We start from the raw sequence: 19083 nt of genomic DNA, 5'->3' as shown, positions 1-19083 counted from the left end.
CACCAGAGCACCGTCACAATCCCCCCCTGGCAACCCTGGCGATCCGCTCCCCTCGCTCCATCTTCGCGGTGGACGTAGCGCTCTGTCAGGCGCAGTCTCTCGGTTCGTTAGGCTGCTGTCATCACCTCTAGCCACTTGCCTATTTTTCATAGATCACGTGGCGATGCTGCTGCTGCTGCTGTTGCGTTGGCAGGGGTGCACAAGCACAAACAACAAAGAAACTCGTCAACATGTGCGACGAAGAAGGGATGTTGCCCGAAACGTCGCCCAGTATATCTCTTGTGTTTTAAGGCCACGGCACTATTGACGAACCTGTTCAATTTATAGGCAACGGGACTTCTCGAGTTTTCCGATCCAAGTTGTCGCCTTCGGTGCAATTCCAAGCAATCGCCTGCCCCTTGCCATTCGATGCACATTTCAGCAATTGATCCAAATCCTCTGTCAACGCGTCCGATTGCCCACGTTCCTGATCGAATGTCAATGCAGGTGACAAGCAAACGACTGGAAACTTTCTGCTCCCTCGAGTTGTCGGCGCCACCGCGGTCGCCCGTCTCTCCACGTACGGCGCTACCGATCACGCCTCGCTCACCGTTAATCCCTTTTCCCTGGATCCCGTGAGCTATAGGAGAGACAAGGGCCCTTCCCTGGCTTGTGTGAGCCACGGGACAGAGAGAGACAAGGGCCCTTCCCTGGCTTGTGTGAGCCACGGGACAGAGAGACAAGGGCCCTTCCCTAGCTTGTGAGAACCATGGGACAGAGAGAGACAAGGGCCCTTCCCTGGCTTGTGTGAGCCACGGGACAGAGAGAGACAAGGGCCCTTCCCTGGCTTGTGAGAGCCACGGGACAGAAAGACAAGGGCCCTTCCCTGGTTTGTGTGAGCCACGGGACAGAGAGAGACAAGGGCCCTTCCCTAGCTTGCGTGAGCCACGGGACAGAGAGAGACAAGGGCCCTTCCCTGGTTTGTGTGAGCCACGGGACAGAGAGAGACAAGGGCCCTTCCCTGGCTCGTGTGAGCCACGGGACAGAGAGAGACAAGGGCCCTTCCCTGGTTTGTGTGAGCCACGGGACAGAGAGAGACAAGGGCCCTTCCCTGGCTTGTGAGAGCCACGGGACAGAGAGAGACAAGGGCCCTTCCCTGGCTTGTGAGAGCCACAGGACAGAGAGACAAGGGCCCTTCCCTAGCTTGTGTGAGCCACGGGACAGAGAGAGACAAGGGCCCTTCCCTGGCTCGTGTGAGCCACGGGACAGAGAGAGACAAGGGCCCTTCCCTGGCTTGTGTGAGCCACGGGACAGAGAGACAAGGGCCCTACCCTGGCTTGTGTGAGCCACGGGACAGAGAGAGACAAGGGCCCTTCCCTGGCTTGTGAGAGCCACGGGACAGAAAGACAAGGGCCCTTCCCTGGTTTGTGTGAGCCACGGGACAGAGAGAGACAAGGGCCCTTCCCTAGCTTGCGTGAGCCACGGGACAGAGAGAGACAAGGGCCCTTCCCTGGTTTGTGTGAGCCACGGGACAGAGAGAGACAAGGGCCCTTCCCTGGCTCGTGTGAGCCACGGGACAGAGAGAGACAAGGGCCCTTCCCTGGTTTGTGTGAGCCACGGGACAGAGAGAGACAAGGGCCCTTCCCTGGCTTGCGTGAGCCACGGGACAGAGAGACAAGGGCCCTTCCCTGGCTTGTGAGAGCCACGGGACAGAGAGACAAGGGCCCTTCCCTGGCTTGTGAGAGCCACGGGACAGAGAGAGACAAGGGCCCTTCCCTGGCTTCTGTGAGCCACGGGACAGAGAGAGACAAGGGCCCTTCCCTGGCTTGTGTGAGCCACGGGACAGAGAGAGACAAGGGCCCTTCCCTGGTTTGTGTGAGCCACGGGACAGAGAGAGACAAGGGCCCTTCCCTGGCTTGCGTGAGCCACGGGACAGAGAGACAAGGGCCCTTCCCTGGCTTGTGAGAGCCACGGGACAGAGAGACAAGGGCCCTTCCCTGGCTTGTGAGAGCCACGGGACAGAGAGAGACAAGGGCCCTTCCCTGGCTTGTGTGAGCCACGGGACAGAGAGAGACAAGGGCCCTTCCCTGGCTTGTGTGAGCCACGGGACAGAGAGACAAGGGCCCTTCCCTGGCTTGTGTGAGCCACGGGACAGAGAGAGACAAGGGCCCTTCCCTGGCTTGTGTGAGCCACGGGACAGAGAGAGACAAGGGCCCTTCCCTGGCTTGTGAGAGCCACGGGACAGAAAGACAAGGGCCCTTCCCTGGTTTGTGTGAGCCACGGGACAGAGAGAGACAAGGGCCCTTCCCTAGCTTGCGTGAGCCACGGGACAGAGAGAGACAAGGGCCCTTCCCTGGTTTGTGTGAGCCACGGGACAGAGAGAGACAAGGGCCCTTCCCTGGCTCGTGTGAGCCACGGGACAGAGAGAGACAAGGGCCCTTCCCTGGTTTGTGTGAGCCACGGGACAGAGAGAGACAAGGGCCCTTCCCTGGCTTGCGTGAGCCACGGGACAGAGAGACAAGGGCCCTTCCCTGGCTTGTGAGAGCCACGGGACAGAGAGACAAGGGCCCTTCCCTGGCTTGTGAGAGCCACGGGACAGAGAGAGACAAGGGCCCTTCCCTGGCTTGTGTGAGCCACGGGACAGAGAGAGACAAGGGCCCTTCCCTGGCTTGTGTGAGCCACGGGACAGAGAGAGACAAGGGCCCTTCCCTAGCTTGCGTGAGCCACAGGAGATAGACACCCTCGCTCACCACTCACTCGGAATATCCTGGAAGGCCCACTGGGTGTCACTCGGACACCCGTCTCTCCACGTACAGCAAAAACCCGTCGCCCTTCACTGACCGCTGACCGCTCACCGGGAATGTCCTGGAAGGCCGACCTGGTGGAGGCGGGCTGAAACGTGGGCGAGCGTCGCCGCATGGTCTCGAGCAGCGCCTGCCTCTCCCCGTCCTCCAGCAGGCGCATGAACAGCTCGTGCGACGACACCATGAACACCAGCTGCAGGTCCTCCAGCTGCAGGCACAGGTTCCTTGCGCAGCGCGGACGGGCGCAGCGGGGGCGGACACGCGGACGGGCGGTGGACGGACGCGCGGACGGACGAGACGTGCGGTCAGACAGGTGTGCACGGGCACAGCCAACAACACCGCCCACCATTCGACACAAAGCGGCGGCGACGTCACCGCGGCGCCCGTGCCGGGACAGGTGCACTTGGAGGCCACGCCAAGTGTCGAAGGGTTTCGCTGCTGGCAGGAGGTCACGGGACAGATCCAGCGGGTGCCACGGGTCGACCGACTGAGATAACCGGCAGATGCACCACCTGTGCCCCCGACTGCGCCAACTTGCTGCGTTTTAGCCGCCCGGCGCTCCGCTCGTTGTTGTGAGCGGACAGACGCGCGGGACGGACGCGCCCACGAGGGCTGCGGATTATTTAAAAAATAAAAAAGACACCAGCCGTCGAAACAAATTCATGACAGATTTACGTGTCTGCGCGTGCACACCGTACGCGGCCGGCGCAGATCTCTGCGCAGTCCTCCCCCTCTGTGTTGCGGAGCCGTGCGCTTACTTGCGCTCTCATCGATGGGTCCGTGCCGAAGGACCTTCGGATATATCTCCCTTGGCCCATCCGGGCAAGTAAATACACTACAGCCGGGCGGCGGCGGCGGCGGCGGCGGCGGCGGTGGCTATGCTGTTGCACGTGGCTGCCTGTGATCCAGCGCTGTGGGAGGCAGCAGCAGCGAGGGATGGCAGCTAGCGCGGACGTTTGCGAACCTCCCATTTCCTTGAAGGCGGTACAGCAAAGTGCGGACTAATCTCCATCTGTCCCGCCTGTATGGGATGGAGCGATACAACCCTCTTGCACGTGCGGATTTTCTCCGGGCGCGCGGATTTCCTCGCACAATTCATACGCATTAGAAATCTAGATTGAAAACTCAATCTCTTCAGAACTCCTCTTTGTGTTTAGTGTTCGCTGTCCTTTCCCCGCAACCTCCGATTAGCACGGCTGGCGACGTACGGTGCGAAAGAAGTTCAACGTACATACATGGTGATGATGTTGATGATGGTGATGATGTTGATGATGATGATGTTGATGATGATGTTGATTATGATGTTGATGACGCTGATGAGGTTGATGAGGTTGATGATGATGGTGATGATGTTGATCATGGTGATGATGATGATGTTGATGCTGGCGATGGAGATTGAAAATCCATTTCTTTTGAACTGCTTTTTTGCGCGTTTAGTGTTGCTGTCCTGTCCCACGAACCTCCGATAAGCACGGCTGGCTACATACGGTGCGAAAGAAGTTCAACGTACATACCTGCAATTGCCTGTGAACATCTTACTCTATACATGCCTCCATGTGTGGGTGGTTGCGAGATGCAGTTTGCATGAACGACGATGCTGCTCCATTTCAATGCTCGTTGTTGTCGTTGCAGTTAATACTCAACCGGCGGAAACTTACACGAGAGACGAAACCCATCTCCTGCCCCATGTTTCAGTTTCATTCGTCAGGTATAACCCTGTGAGCCATGCGGCCCTTGACTCGGGTGCAACCGCAACAAAACAAAAACGTGAACAAGAAGCATCTTAAGAGTGACTACACGCAACAGAAAAATCTGACTCACTTCAGAAACTGAGCCATGTTCTTCCTTCTCGTGGAGTCCAATGATTGGTCTCCCTTGATGGAACGCAAACACACCTGCACACAAAGACAAAGATCCCCCGCATAGCCTGAACAGACTGTTGGGGCAAGTGCTGTTAGCGAGCGGCACCTACGAAGGCCGGCACGGCACACGAGGGGGTGGGTGGCCAGCACCACGCCCGGCCGCCTTTGTCTCCCCCAGTGGCGATGTTTACTACACACCGCACCAGGTACTCATTTGAGGCTGAATCGACCTAGGGGAGGAGGCCCATGACCGGTTCAAATAATCGTCACTGGTGTTGCCCGGTGAGCGGGAATCGAACTTGGGTCACCGGATTTGTAGCGTAATGCGCTAACCACGACACTACCGCTCCCCACATCTTACACACAGACACACACACAGACACACGTCCCACACCCACCAATCACAACCTCCACTTCACTGGCTAGCTGTACAACGCTTTTATTGCCAGCCTCCCGAGTTTCTTGCACACCTCACCAGATACTCATTTGAGGCTGAGTCGACCTAGGCAATGCCCAGGACCGGTTCACATAATCGTCACTGGTGTCGACTGTGAGCGGGAATCGAACACGGGTCGCCGGGTTCGCAGCGCAGCGCGCTAACCGCTCCACCACCGCTCACCTCAATCATTTACCCACTCGCCCACCACCTCGCCCGCCCAACTCACCTAACTCAATCACTCATTCTCGCGAGTGAGACTACTCATCCCTCTTGGAGGCTCTCGCCTCCTTTGAAACAAAATAAACGTAAATTTAATGATCGAGACGGGCGAGGCGCGCGGGGCGGAGGGCGGCGACGTGGGGTGGGGCGGCTCACCTCCAGCAGGAAGTCGATCGTCTCGGCGGACGGCTTCTGCAGCAGCTGCAGGAAGGAGACCCCAGCGGGACGTCCCTGGCACAGGTCTCGCACGCCGTTGCACACGCACGCGCGTGCGCACAGCTCCTCCAGGCCAGCGCCGCCGCTCCTGCATGCGCGGGGGGTTTTTTTTTTTTTGCGTGAAACGGCAAGAGGCGACAATCGTCTGAATAGCAACTTGAGTAATAATAATAATAATAAATTAAAGTTTAGAAAGAGGCTTTTCTAAAATTGTACCCGCGGCAGGCACCGCACATCGCCAACAGATGTAAAGCGAGCCCTCGTTTAACACGGCAGATGCGTTCCTGAAAACGTGCCGCGCCGAGCGAAAGACACGCCAAGCGAGATAACCATTTCCCCGCCAATAGCGCAACGATACGGTTTGGCGAGACACGATGTACTCTACTACTCAAAGATCAAAGATCCCCCCGTGTAGCCCGTAACAGACTGTAGGGGCAAGTGCTGTTAGCGAGCACCTATGAAGGCCGGAACGGTACACGAGGGGGTGGGGTGGCCAGCACCACGCCCGACCGCCTTTGTCTCCCCAGTGGCGATGTTTACTACACACCGCACCAGGTACTCATTTGAGGCTGAGTCGACCTAGGGGAGGGCCCGGGACCGGTTCAGATAATCGTCACCGGTGTTGGCCGTGAGCGGGAATCGAACCCGGGTCGCCAGGTTCGTAGCGCAGCGTAGCGCTAACCGCTGCACCACCGCTCCCCACTCTACTGCTACTACTACACACACACACACACAAGCGTGACAGCAGGACAAACAACCGAGGGTAACGCCGACCGCGTCACCGTATCATTCCGCGTACCGTATCGTACCGTATCGTCCCGTATCGTACCATATCGCACCGTATCGTCCCGTATCGTACCGTATCGCACCGTATCGCACCGCTCAGCCGCGCGGCTCGAAAAAGCAGTTCGCCGTATAACAATGGGTTTCACCCCTTCTGCCAATAAAACAGCTGCGGTAAGATGTCAAAACACCGAACAGGATCCTTCGTCAAGGAATCCTGTCTGCATTCACCACGTATGTTTGTGGTGAACATGCAAACAAAAAAACATGCTCCGATATAATATGTGGCATTGTCTTTGAAACTGATCATTGGTCCACACCAGAGACAGCTTTCTTTTGAGCCGAGTTTCAAAGTGTTGGAACCAGAGAACGCCAATAGGCGTACAGTACAAGGACAATGCGCTATCGGGGCATTTATAACACCCCTTTTTATATTCCCAGAAAGGGCAAAACGTATCGATCGTTACATTTTGATACTGGCAAGAAAAGTTCCATGAAGTGGTTCGCCGTCGACCGCTCGGGAACCGCGTCCTGACGGGGCGTTCCGTGTCCTGACGGGACGTTCCGCCTCGTGCTAAGGGTGCTCCCGAGTTGGACGAACGCACCGCGTTGCAGCGAGGACACGTCGCGTGAAACGACGCGCCCGGCGATGACTCGTGCTGTTTCGGCCACGGCCCCAGGGGAGGAGCAGCTAAGACGACGGACAGGCGCCGATTCGGCGGAGGGAGCGAACGCCGCGGAGAGAGTGAACGCGTTGTCGGGCCGGGGTGTAAACTACGCCGTTGAAGAACAAACAGCGCTGGGTAAACGTTCCACAGGCCGGGGGGGCGGGGGAGGGGGCGTGGGACAGCACAGCAGAAGGGAAGAGGGGGGGTGGTCACACGTCGTGCGGAGGAGCCACGTCCGGGGATTGTACAGGGGTCACCGGCCGTCGGGAGAACAAAGCCTTCCGGATGATGGCCACACATGTGGTGGGGGTTGGGGGGGGGCGGTTAACTAATCTGCCAGATAATTCGGGTCCGTCTATTTTGTTGAGAGCCTCGTCGGTCACGAGGAGGAGGAGGAGGAGGAGGATCTGAAACTCCCACTCTGAACTGCTGCAGGAAGCCAGCGGAGGGAGGCCAGGACCGGAGCAGTGCGTTCGCACGCCGGGACTCGGGGAAGAGATTCCGCAGAGGAGCGGAGTTCGGGAGGTTTGCGGAGGAACGCCGCGCGAATGAGAAATAAATTAATACCTCAGTGGACTTGGCCTAGTATGATCAGAATCAGAATCAGAAATGGTTTTATTCGCCATGTAAGTTCACACCGACACGGAATTTACTTTGGCAGGATGGTGCATACATTCAACATATAGGAATCTAAAATCTTAAATAAGTTTTAAACAAGTCTTACTATAATAAGGGTTAAAATTCTAACACCAAGGGGCTGAAGTATATAATGGGGACGGTTCAGTTTCATGCATTTGTGTTTGGATGCTTTGTTTACCTTTTTTTGTACTTTGCACTACCGTCGTGTTTTTGTGCCGCTTGCTGTTGTAACGTCCTTACCACGTGCCCCTCCTGTAAAGCAAGAGCTTCACGGCACATCGGATTCCTCCTGCAGTCTAAATACAATATGCCGACTCGGGGAAAGAAGAGCGGACTCCGAGGAGGCGCGTTCAACGTCGCTCGTCGCAAAGGTTCGCAGTTCGAATCCAGCAGGCCGCCCCGGTTAAGGGCACTTCCATTTTTGTTGTACTCTTACTGTCCCGGTGTAAAAAAAAAAAACGCCGATCACAGAATGGAGCGGGTGGGGGGGGGAGGGGGTAACAGAGACTCCAAACTCCGCGAACAGGCGGCCCCCAATTCACCACGACAGGTGCCCAACGGAGGGGAGCAAAACAATTTGGCTCACTGTCCCCCCACCCAAGTTGGGGGTGGGGGGGGGGGGTCACGTGCCTGGGGGGGGACACACGAAGGTTGATACGGGGAGGGGTAAGGGGGTCAAGGGGAAAAAGACACTTGACTCAATACCGCGGGGGGGGTATTTCGACCGAAGAAATTGCACGTGCCGTCCGCTTCATCCGCAAGTGGACGTTATAAAGATCCCCGTGACGTCGCTTGGCAAGAGCAAGGCCACCGCGTGCCGGGCATCACGGTTCAAATGTTGCCAAAATTCGAAAAATTACACCGGGAATGTCTGAACACGACTGGGACCGCGGCAACCACCGCCCCCCACCGCGCTCCCCCGCCAAACAGCGAAAGCTTGGCAGGGCCCTCCTGGAAGAGAGCCGTGGACGCAAACTCACCCCGACTGCACTTGCTGGCCGAGTTCCCGCAGCAGAGACTGCCGGTAGTGCGTGGGCAACATCTGGGTGAGGTTGTCCTCCAGCAGGGTGTCCACCACACTCTGCGGGGATAGACAGGGCGTACAATAAGGGTGAGGGGTAGGTAGGGATAAAAGAAAGGGGTTGACTTGAGAGATAAAAGTCAAACGAACGTCTGCTGTGCAGCCTTGAAAAAGACTGCTGGGGCAAGTGCTGACGGTGACCAACTGACGAACACACCCACCTAGCAAGATACCGACACACTCACTAACACACGCACCTACCAAACTACCAACACACGCACCAACCCGCCTACTGACTCGCCTATCATCCAACATGTCTACCGACCAACCCACCTACCAAACTGCCAACACACCCACCAACCCGCCTACTGACCCACCATTCATCCAACACATCTGTCCACCAACCCGCCGGCCGACCAACCCACCAACTAACCAGCCACCAACTAACCCATCAACAACTAACCCACCACCAACTAACCCGCCACCAACTAACCCGCCACCAACTAACCAGCCACCAACTAACCCACCACCAACTAACCCACCACCAACTAGCCCACCACCAACTAACCCACCACCAACTAGCCCACCACCAACTAACCCACCACCAACTAGCCCACCACCAACTAACCCACTACCAACTAACCCACCACCAACTTACCCACCACCAACTAACCAGCCACCAACTAACCAGCCACCAACTAACCCACCACCAACTAACCCACCACCGACTAACCAGCCACCAACTAACCCACCACCAACTAACCCACCACCAACTTACCCACCACCAACTAACCAGCCACCAACTAACCAGCCACCAACTAACCCACCACCAACTAACCCACCACCAACTAACCCACCACCAACTAACCAGCCACCAACTATCCAGCCACCAACTAACCCACCACCAACTAACCCACCACCAACTAATCCACTACCAACTAACCAGCCATCAACTAACCCACCACCAACTAACCCACCACCAACCAACCCGCCACCAACTAACCCACCACCAACTAACCAGCTACTAACTAACCCACCACCAACTAACCCACCACCAACTAACCCACCACCGACTAACCCACCACCGACTAACCCGCCACCGACTAATCCGCCACCGACTAACCCACCACCGACTAACCCACCACCGACTAACCCACCACCGACTAACCAGCCACCGACTAACCAGCCACCAACTAACCCACCACCAACTAACCCACCACCAACTAACCCACCACCAACTAACCCACCACCAACTAACCCGCCACCGACTAACCCACCACCGACTAACCCACCACCAACTAACCCACCACCGACTAACCCACCACCGACTAACCCCCCACCAACTAACCAGCCACCAACTAACCAGCCACCAACTAACCCACCACCAACTAACCCACCACCAACTAACCCACCACCAACTAACCCACCACCAACTAACCCACCACCAACTAATCATCCACCAACTAACCCACCACCGACTAACTCACCCCCGACTAACCCACCACCGACTAACCAGCCACCAACTAACCAGCCACCAACTAACCCACCACCAACTAACCCACCACCAACTAACCCACCACCAACTAACCAGCCACCAACTAACCCACCACCAACTAATCATCCACCAACTAACCCACCACCAACTAACCCACCACCAACTAACCCACCACCAACTAACCCACCACCAACTAACCCACCACCAACTAACCCGCCACCAACTAACCCGCCACCGACTAACCCACCACCGACTAACCCACCACCGACTAACCCACCACCGACTAACCACCAACTAACCCACCACCAACTAACCTACCACCGACTAACCCACCACCGACTAACCCGCCACCGACTAACCCACCACCAACTAACCCACCACCAACTAACCCACCACCAACTAACCCGCCACCAACTAACCCGCCACCAACTAACCCGCCACCAACTAACCCACCACCAACTAACCCACCACCAACTAACCCACCACCAAATAACCCGCCACCAACTAACCCACCACCAACTAACCCACCACCGACTAACCCGCCACCGACTAACCAGCCACCAACTAACCAGCCACCAACTAACCCACCACCAACTAACCCACCACCAACTAACCCACCACCAACTAACCCGCCACCAACTAACCCGCCACCAACTAACCCACCACCAACTAACCCACCACCAACTAACCCACCACCGACTAACCCACCACCGACTAACCCACCACCGACTAACCAGCCACCGACTAACCAGCCACCGACTAACCAGCCACCAACTAACCCACCACCAACTAACCCGCCACCAACTAACCCGCCACCAACTAACCCGCCACCAACTAACCCGCCACCAACTAACCCACCACCAACTAACCCACCACCAACTAACCCACCACCAACTAACCCACCACCAACTAATCATCCACCAACTAATCCACCACCAACTAACCCACCACCAACTAACCCACCACCAACTAACCCACCACCAACTAACCCACCACCAACTAACCCGCCACCAACTAACCCACCACCAACTAACCCGCCACCGACTAACCCACCACCAACTAACCCACCACCAACTAACCCACCACCAACTAACCCACCACCAACTAACCCACCACCAACTAACCCACCACCGACTAAGCAGCCACCAACTATCCAGCCACCAACTAACCCACCACCAACTAACCCACCACCAACTAACCCACCACCAACTAACCCACCACCAACTAACCCACCACCAACTAACCCACCACCAACTAACCCGCCACCAACTAACCCACCACCAACTAACCCACCACCAACTAACCCACCACCAACTAACCCACCACCAACTAACCCACCACCAACTAACCAGCCACCAACTAACCCACCACCAACTAACCCACCACCGACAAACCCACCACCAACTAACCCACCACCAACTAACCCACCACCAACTAACCCACCATCAACTAACCTACCACCAACTAACCCGCCACCAACTAACCCGCCACCAACTAACCCGCCACCAACTAACCCACCACCAACTTACCCACCACCAACTAACCAGCCACCAACTAACCCACCACCAACTAACCCACCACCAACTAACCCGCCACCGACTAACCCACCACCAACTAACCCACCACCAACTAACCCACCACCAACCGCACACCTTCCAGTCGCTGGCCTTGAGGCAGCGCTGGATGCTGGCGTAGGAGTTGGCGCGGGGGGCGCTGCCGGGCAGAGCGGCGTCGTGCGCCCCCACCGCTCCCGAGACCTCACAGGCCGCGCCGTCGCCCGGCAGCACGGCACTGCACGCCTGCCAGTAGCCGCCGAGACGCGTGCAGTCCACCTGGGTGCAAGCGGCCGAGACTCCCACCTGGGCGGGGAGATTACGATTTAAAAGTTTGTTATGGCAACCGAGCCGAATCACTGAACCGGAATTGATAGGCCCGTAGCATTTGCTACTTTTGCTACTGGGATAAGGGGCCGTCCATAAATGACGTCACGCACCTAGGGGGGGGGGGGGACAGACATTTGTGACGATGTGTGACGAGGAGGGGGGCGGGGGGTTTGAGAAATGTGACATCACATCAAAATGCGCAACTTGAAATAAATATAGACAACACGTTCTAACTTAATTAAATAGACTTTTTAATAAATGTTTTCTCCTACAACATCAGAGTGCAGCGGCACATTAAATACGCACTACAATGACAATAGTTTAAAGCGATTTGAAGCATCTTTTATATTTTTTTTGGGGGGGGGGGGGCAGAGCTTTGTGACATCATATTTGAGGGGGGGTCTGACTTTTTGTGACGCCGTGTGACGAGGGGGGGGGGTCAAAAATGGTCCAAAATCGCGTGACGTCATTTATGGACGGGCCCTAGGTCAGCCAATCGTTATTTCTCAGGGGTCAATAAAATGAGAACCACTTCCTTTACAGGCATGCGCCACCACAGCCGCCTAGCTAAATGTCACAAATATCAAACGCATTTACATTATTCCTCCTAGTATAATTATAATTAGGAGTACTAATTATAATAATAATTAGGAGTACTAATTATTATTATACTGTACAGACGGCACAAACCTTGTCCAGGAGTTGCTTCGCGCGGAGGAAGTGGTCCCGTGCCTTGTGATACTGCGAGAAGTCGGAGGAGCCACGCATGAAGTACACGGAGCCCAGGTCGTAGCAAACCTGACAACAACAACAGCAGCAGCAGCAGCAACTGAGCAACGCGTCAACGTTTCGGCAGCCTGGGCCTAAACAGCGCCAGACGCTTCCCTCCGGTGCTATGGCCGTGGCGCGGCCGAGCGGTAGCGCGTTCCTACCGCTCGTTGCGTTGGTTCGCGGTTCGAATCCGGCAGGCTGCCCCGGTAAATGTACGTGTGGATGCATGTACGGTGAACTCCTTTCGCACCATACGTAGCCAACCGTGCTAATCGGAGGTGCGGGGGAAGGACAACAAAATACCGCTGGTGTATGAAACCACGGACACTCGGCGCCCGCCTGCATCACGACAGATGCCTTTTTATAGATCCGCTTAAGTTCTATACAAAGTTGTTCAAGGCAGGGAACGCATCATAGCTCATAGCTAACACGCCTTGCAGTCACCGCATTGTAGCTCATAGCTAACACATCTTTCAGTCACCGCACTATAACTCATAGCTAACTCGCCGTTCAGTCACCGCACTATAGCTCATAGCTAACTCGCCTTGCAGTCACCGCATCATAGCTCATAGCTAACTCGCCTTTCAGTCACCGCATCATAGCTCATAGCTAACTCGCCTTTCAGTCACCGCACTATAGCTCATAGCTAACACGCCTTTGAGTCACCGCACTATAGCTCATAGCTAACTCGCCTTGCAGTCACCGCACTATAGCTCATAGCTAACTCGCCTTTCAGTCACAGCATCATAGCTCATAGCTAACTCGCCATTCAGTCACAGCATCATAGCTCATAGCTAACACACCTTTCAGTCACCGCACTATAGCTCATAGCTAACTCGCCTTGCAGTCACCGCACTATAGCTCATAGCTAACTCGCCTTGCAGTCACCGCACTATAGCTCATAGCTAACACGCCTTGCAGTCACAGCATCATAGCTCATAGCTAACTCGCCTTGCAGTCACAGCATCATAGCTCATAGCTAACTCGCCTTTCAGTCACCGCACTATAGCTCATAGCTAACTCGCCTTGCAGTCACCGCATCATAGCTCATAGCTAACTCGCCTTGCAGTCACAGCATCATAGCTCATAGCTAACTCGCCTTTCAGTCACCGCACTATAGCTCATAGCTAACTCGCCTTGCAGTCACCGCACTATAGCTCATAGCTAACTCGCCTTTCAGTCACCGCACTATAGCTCATAGCTAACACGCCTTGCAGTCACCGCACTATAGCTCATAGCTAACACGCCTTCCAGTCACCGCACTATAGCTCATAGCTAACTCGCCTTTCAGTCACCGCACTATAGCTCATAGCTAACTCGCCTTGCAGTCACCGCATCATAGCTCATAGCTAACTCGCCTTTCAGTCACCGCACTCTAGCTCATAGCTAACTCGCCTTGCAGTCACCGCACTATAGCTCATAGCTAACTCGCCTTCCAGGGAGCTGCCAGTAGTTGTGTAACGGTGAGCCGCAACGCTGCGCTTGCGAATCCAGAGTTCGCCCGTTCGATTCCGTAACCCGGCACGGCGGTCTACCATCGGCAGGTCGTGCCCGACGGTGGAGGGTGGGGGGGAGCGGGGGGGCGAAGGAAAGCGTGGGCATTCACGCCTCTTCGACGCGTGGAAGAGTAGGCCAAATACCACCCTAAAGAGATCGCCGCGGTGGCGGGCCCCCCCTTCCGTCAGCGGTGGCGCGAGGCAGCAAATCGCAAGGGGCTGCACGTTTTGGCGTTTTTGTTTTTTTTAAACGTACTATCACACTCGGACTCCCCCTTAGAATGTTGCTCATCTCTCCCCCGGCCCCCTCTTTCCCTCCCCCCACCCCCCCCCCCCCCCATATATAACCTCTAACTCCCCCTCCCCGGCAGATCCCTACAGTTTGGGGCATTGAGCCGACCACACCCCCACCTATGTGGCGTTGGCTGCAAACGCCGACAAAACGTTCAGAGAAAAAAGCGTCGTCATCGCAGCTTCGACAGCGCCGGTTGTTGCCGCGCCGCACGGCGGGTTTGCAGCGTGTACGAAAGACACAACAGAAGCAAAAACCCGGCACCGAACCTCGCGACAACCACTCACGCAGCAGTGCAGCTCGTCGCGAGGGACACGCATTCCCTGGCCGGCGTCGATCCCACCGTCCTCCGCCAACCCCGGCGGCTCGCCACCGCTCCCGGCGTCGCCGTGCCCGTTAGCCACGGCCGGCGATGACGACGACGTCGTTACGGCGGCACCAGCGGCCGCCGGCGCCGCCGATGGGACCGGCACGGCGAGCCGGCTGAGCGTGTCGATGGTGTGGACGCAGAGCGTGTCGGGAAGAAGCAGGGCTTCCTCAAGCACCGCGATCGAGTCCTGACACTGCTCGCGAAGCTGACGAGTTGGTGGGGAAGGGGGGGTGGGGGGGGGGGGAGACAAGAGTGGAAATTCCCCATTCCTAGCAGCAGCGGATTTTCGTTCAGCCATCGTACAAAGACGGTCACTGCGTCGCGCGCTTTCAGATGCGCTTTTGCGGCCGTCTGGAATGTTCTTCCCTCCGACATTAGGAAGCCACTGGAGCTGTGTACTTTAAGCTCGAGATTGAAAACTAATTTCTTTAGAACGGATTGTTGTCGTTTAGTTTGTTATCTTTCGTCCCACACACTGACGATTAGCAAGGTTGGCTACGTAGGGTGTGAAAGAAGTTCAACATACACATATACAGTTGTCCCTCACTATAACGCGGTTCACCTTTCGTGGCCTCGCTGTTTCGCGGATTTTGTTTAGTGTAATTTTGCATGCTTTTTTTTCCTGCGTACAGTATGAACGCGCATTGTGTTCGGCGTCCTGATTGGCTAAGGGAGTACGGAATGCGTTCGGCTAGCCAGATTTGCAAAAATGTTTGGGCTTGAAAACAGGTTTTGATCTTTGGTTTCATTTACTAATATTGTACTTGTTTTTTTTTAATCTGCGAAAGTTTGAACTTTGAGAACGTTTAAATAAGAGAGAAATGTGAGAAAATGTTAATGCCTGCCTGAGAAAAGTGTATAAAAGTGTGTGGTTATGGGTTTTACGGCCTTAAAACATGTATAATAATTGTAAAAAATAAAGCTGATTACTTCGCGGATTTCGTCTATTGCGGGTTATTTTTAGAACGAATATCCCCCGCGATAAACGAGGGACCACTGTATACGTACATACATCAATGGCCACTATTTACTCATCCACAAAATGGTATTCGTCTTATTGACCCACGGAGTGATGATAAGCTGAGTCTCATGTGACGACGCAGTTTATTTTTTGTACCGATGAATTGCCGTACTTTATTTTGGTTTGTTTTGCTTTCATTATTTTTGGCGGACCCAGGTCACAATCTGACTCTAGGTCTTCTCATTGCCATGCAGTTGGAATGCATTTCAAAGACTACCCCGACAGTCGAAATGCAACCAACGCTGAACACAATGATGGTGATGATGACAGTGGTGGTAGAAATGGTGATTATGATTCCTCTTGTGGTGGCGATAATGATGATGACGAAAGCAGTGGTAGTGATGACAAACTGTAGCGGTAATGACGATGGTTATGGTTATAAATGTCATGGTAGAGATATTAATGTTGACAGCATTGATAGGTATACAGATGATGAGGGTAGTTTTGGTAGTGGTGTTGTTAGTGATGATCAAGATAATGAAGGTTGTGATTAAGATTATACTTTGGTAGTGACCATGATGATTATGAATATGTAGTGATGATCATGGTGATGGTGGTAGTGATGTAAACGGTGCAGGCAGTGGCGGTAGTGATGGTTGTGATCAAGAAAAAGATGATGACGAGTGATTGTAGTGATGATAACGACGCCGATTCCGAATCTCGACTCACCACTTTCAAAATCGCTTCGGTCATTTCCTTTTCCTGCTGCAACTGATTCATTCTGTTCGGGAATAACAATTTCACATCGGCTGCAACAAATGCAACAGCGAAACCGCGACCGCCACTGCGACCGCAGCGTCTAATCATTACCGTCAGCGGGTGGTCCCCTTCCATAGCGGCACCGTTTCAAATGTCTAACGAGCAACTCTCGGGACCCTCGCTAGGCCAGACCACCCGCCCCCCCCCCCCGCAGCAAGACGGAACGCATCTGTCATCGAGCTCTTGAGAGGTTAAACGACTGCCCTGAGTGACGAGTTCCAAGTCTGCGCCCACTTCTAAGGGAGGGGGGAGGCGCGAGAGCAGGTGGTGTGCTAAACGTGCGCTGGCCGGCTCTTTCGTTCATTCCTTCGTTAGTTTTGTTCCTCCGTTCGTTCACCGCATCGCCGGTTTCGGGCGGCGACGTGGCGAGATTCGCCGCTCCTCGCAGAGGCTCGCCGTTTCGAACGGCAGAGCCGGCCCCGGTTGACGCTACGGGCGGCTGCTGGACGTTAAATGTCCCGCGAAGATATTCGCAAAAGGGTGAGGCTGCGCGCGCTGGAGTAGCGCTCCAGAGTTGCTCAAGTTCGAAAAGATGACGCAGAAAAGAGCACCCAATTGGGAAAAAACATAGCAACGATGGCTCCTGCTGCGAAACTATCGCCGACCGTCCGTGAAACACATAGCGCACCTCCTCCGTGACGACAGCCTTGCCGCCGTAATAATAATATCACGAACACCACAGGTACTCACGGTAATAGCCGGCGCAACGGGCCACCATCTGCGTCATCGTCGCCACCACCGTTGGACACAACCGTCAAATCATGATTCTGAATTATTTTAGGATGCGACGATGACGAGCGAGGTTGGTTCTGATGATGACGACGACGATGATGATGCTGACGACAGTGACGATGGCAATGGCTGACCCCCCCACCCCACCGAGAGCAGCACGGGGACAATGAGACACAAGCTAGCAGCGGAGGACTCACACGGTCGGTTGCAGGGGGCCCGACTTGGGCTGCTTGGCAGGGAAACTGCACTGGACGTTGGCTCTGACCGCCCTGGAGAGAGAGCGAGGCATGGTAGGGAGGGACAGGCAGCGAACGAAAGTCAAAGAGGTTTTCCTGCTCATCTCCTGGGTACAGCCCGTGGCCAGTGGTAGAAAATCCACGTTCCTATGGCCGGGGCAACGTTTAACTACCTCAGCACAACCGCTGCTGACTTCTCCGTGCAGTGACAGCCGTTTTATCGATCCCCGGAGTGAATTACGGTGGGCTGACTCAACCGTCCCTCCTACACCAGGCTAGCAACTCGCAGCCTTCGGGTGCGAGTCGCTCGCTTTTCCACCAAGCCACTTGGGCCGGTTGAGACAACAACAACAACAACGGGAAGATTTATATCGTCATCAACAGTCACCATCGTTGTCAGCGATGGTCTATCGACTCCCTCCCCATCCCGCTGCTATGACCTCATGCTCCCGCGATGTAACGATCCGCCTGGCGGCTGCGCACGATCCCATCGCTCCGTCTCCGCGGCGGTTGCCCTCCCCGTTACGACGACGAAAATAGTGACGGCAGTGAAGGGTGACAATGACCATGACTGTGGCGACGATAACGCTCGTGCCAATGGTGATGAATACGATAATCACGACGGGGAATATGACGACGATAGGGACAATCGCGACGACCGTGACAACAAAGACGATGACGACAACGATGACAGTTACGGTGACGACCATAACGACGACCATAACGACGACGGGATGAAAGCGTCTCGCTGACCAGCGGTGGTAGAGGATGACTGCCATGGCGGTGTAGGCCGGCAGGCCGGCGAGGCCCAGCTCGGTGTGCGAGACGCCCGGCGGCACACGGCTCACGGCCAGCAGCTCGTCCAGCAGCATGTTCAGCACCGGCACGCTGAGCCTGGCACACGCGGCCACACAGCTCAGCACGGTACAACTCAGCACAACTCAATGCGGTAAGAACTCAACGCCAGTGCGACTTGACACAATACAGCAGCATTTTCAGCACCCGTAAGTACGCTCAGCCTGGCACAGGGCAAACGCAATTCAATGCAACTCAAAATACAACTAAATACAATGCAACTCGCTACAGTGCAACTCAATACAGCTCCACTAAGTGAAACGCTATAGAATAACTCATTGCGACACAATTGAGCGGCAGCAGCAGCATGTTCAACGCTGGCACACTTCAGGCTCGACACGCAACGTGGGATGGGTCCCGGGGGCACGCGTGACGGGTGTGACGCGCGTGATGGGTGTGACGCTCGTGACGCGTGTGACGCTCGTGACGGGTGTGACGCTCATGACGGGTGTGACGGGCGTGACGGGTGTGACGGGTGTGACGCGCGTGACGGGTGTGACGGGTGTGACGGGTGTGACGCTCGGGACGGGTGTGACGGGTGTC

At 55.5% G+C, this 19083-nt stretch overlaps 1 protein-coding gene across 1 annotated transcript in view; it reads right to left on the bottom strand.

The window, feature by feature from the left end:
• Window positions 1–19083, bottom strand: part of INTS8 (integrator complex subunit 8) — a 53695-nt gene that overhangs the window by 29879 nt on the left and 4733 nt on the right. The window contains exons 4-13 of the mRNA XM_032974705.2: window positions 18439–18579; window positions 17647–17718; window positions 16628–16679; window positions 14855–15142; window positions 12699–12806; window positions 11778–11984; window positions 8590–8690; window positions 5460–5607; window positions 4605–4678; window positions 2835–3007 (exon numbers count right to left, since the gene is read on the bottom strand). Coding sequence (XP_032830596.2) covers window positions 2835–3007; window positions 4605–4678; window positions 5460–5607; window positions 8590–8690; window positions 11778–11984; window positions 12699–12806; window positions 14855–15142; window positions 16628–16679; window positions 17647–17718; window positions 18439–18579 — 1364 coding nt within the window. The remainder of the gene's footprint in view (window positions 1–2834; window positions 3008–4604; window positions 4679–5459; window positions 5608–8589; window positions 8691–11777; window positions 11985–12698; window positions 12807–14854; window positions 15143–16627; window positions 16680–17646; window positions 17719–18438; window positions 18580–19083) is intronic.

The sequence above is a fragment of the Petromyzon marinus genome, chromosome 54, assembly GCF_048934315.1.
Source record: "Petromyzon marinus isolate PM22_M1 ecotype Great Lakes invasive population chromosome 54, UKy_Petmar_22M1.pri1.0, whole genome shotgun sequence".
In the NCBI taxonomy this organism is placed as follows: domain Eukaryota; kingdom Metazoa; phylum Chordata; class Hyperoartia; order Petromyzontiformes; family Petromyzontidae; genus Petromyzon; species Petromyzon marinus.
Note: the sequence above shows the minus strand (reverse complement) of the source record. Positions and strands in the feature narration are given on the sequence as shown.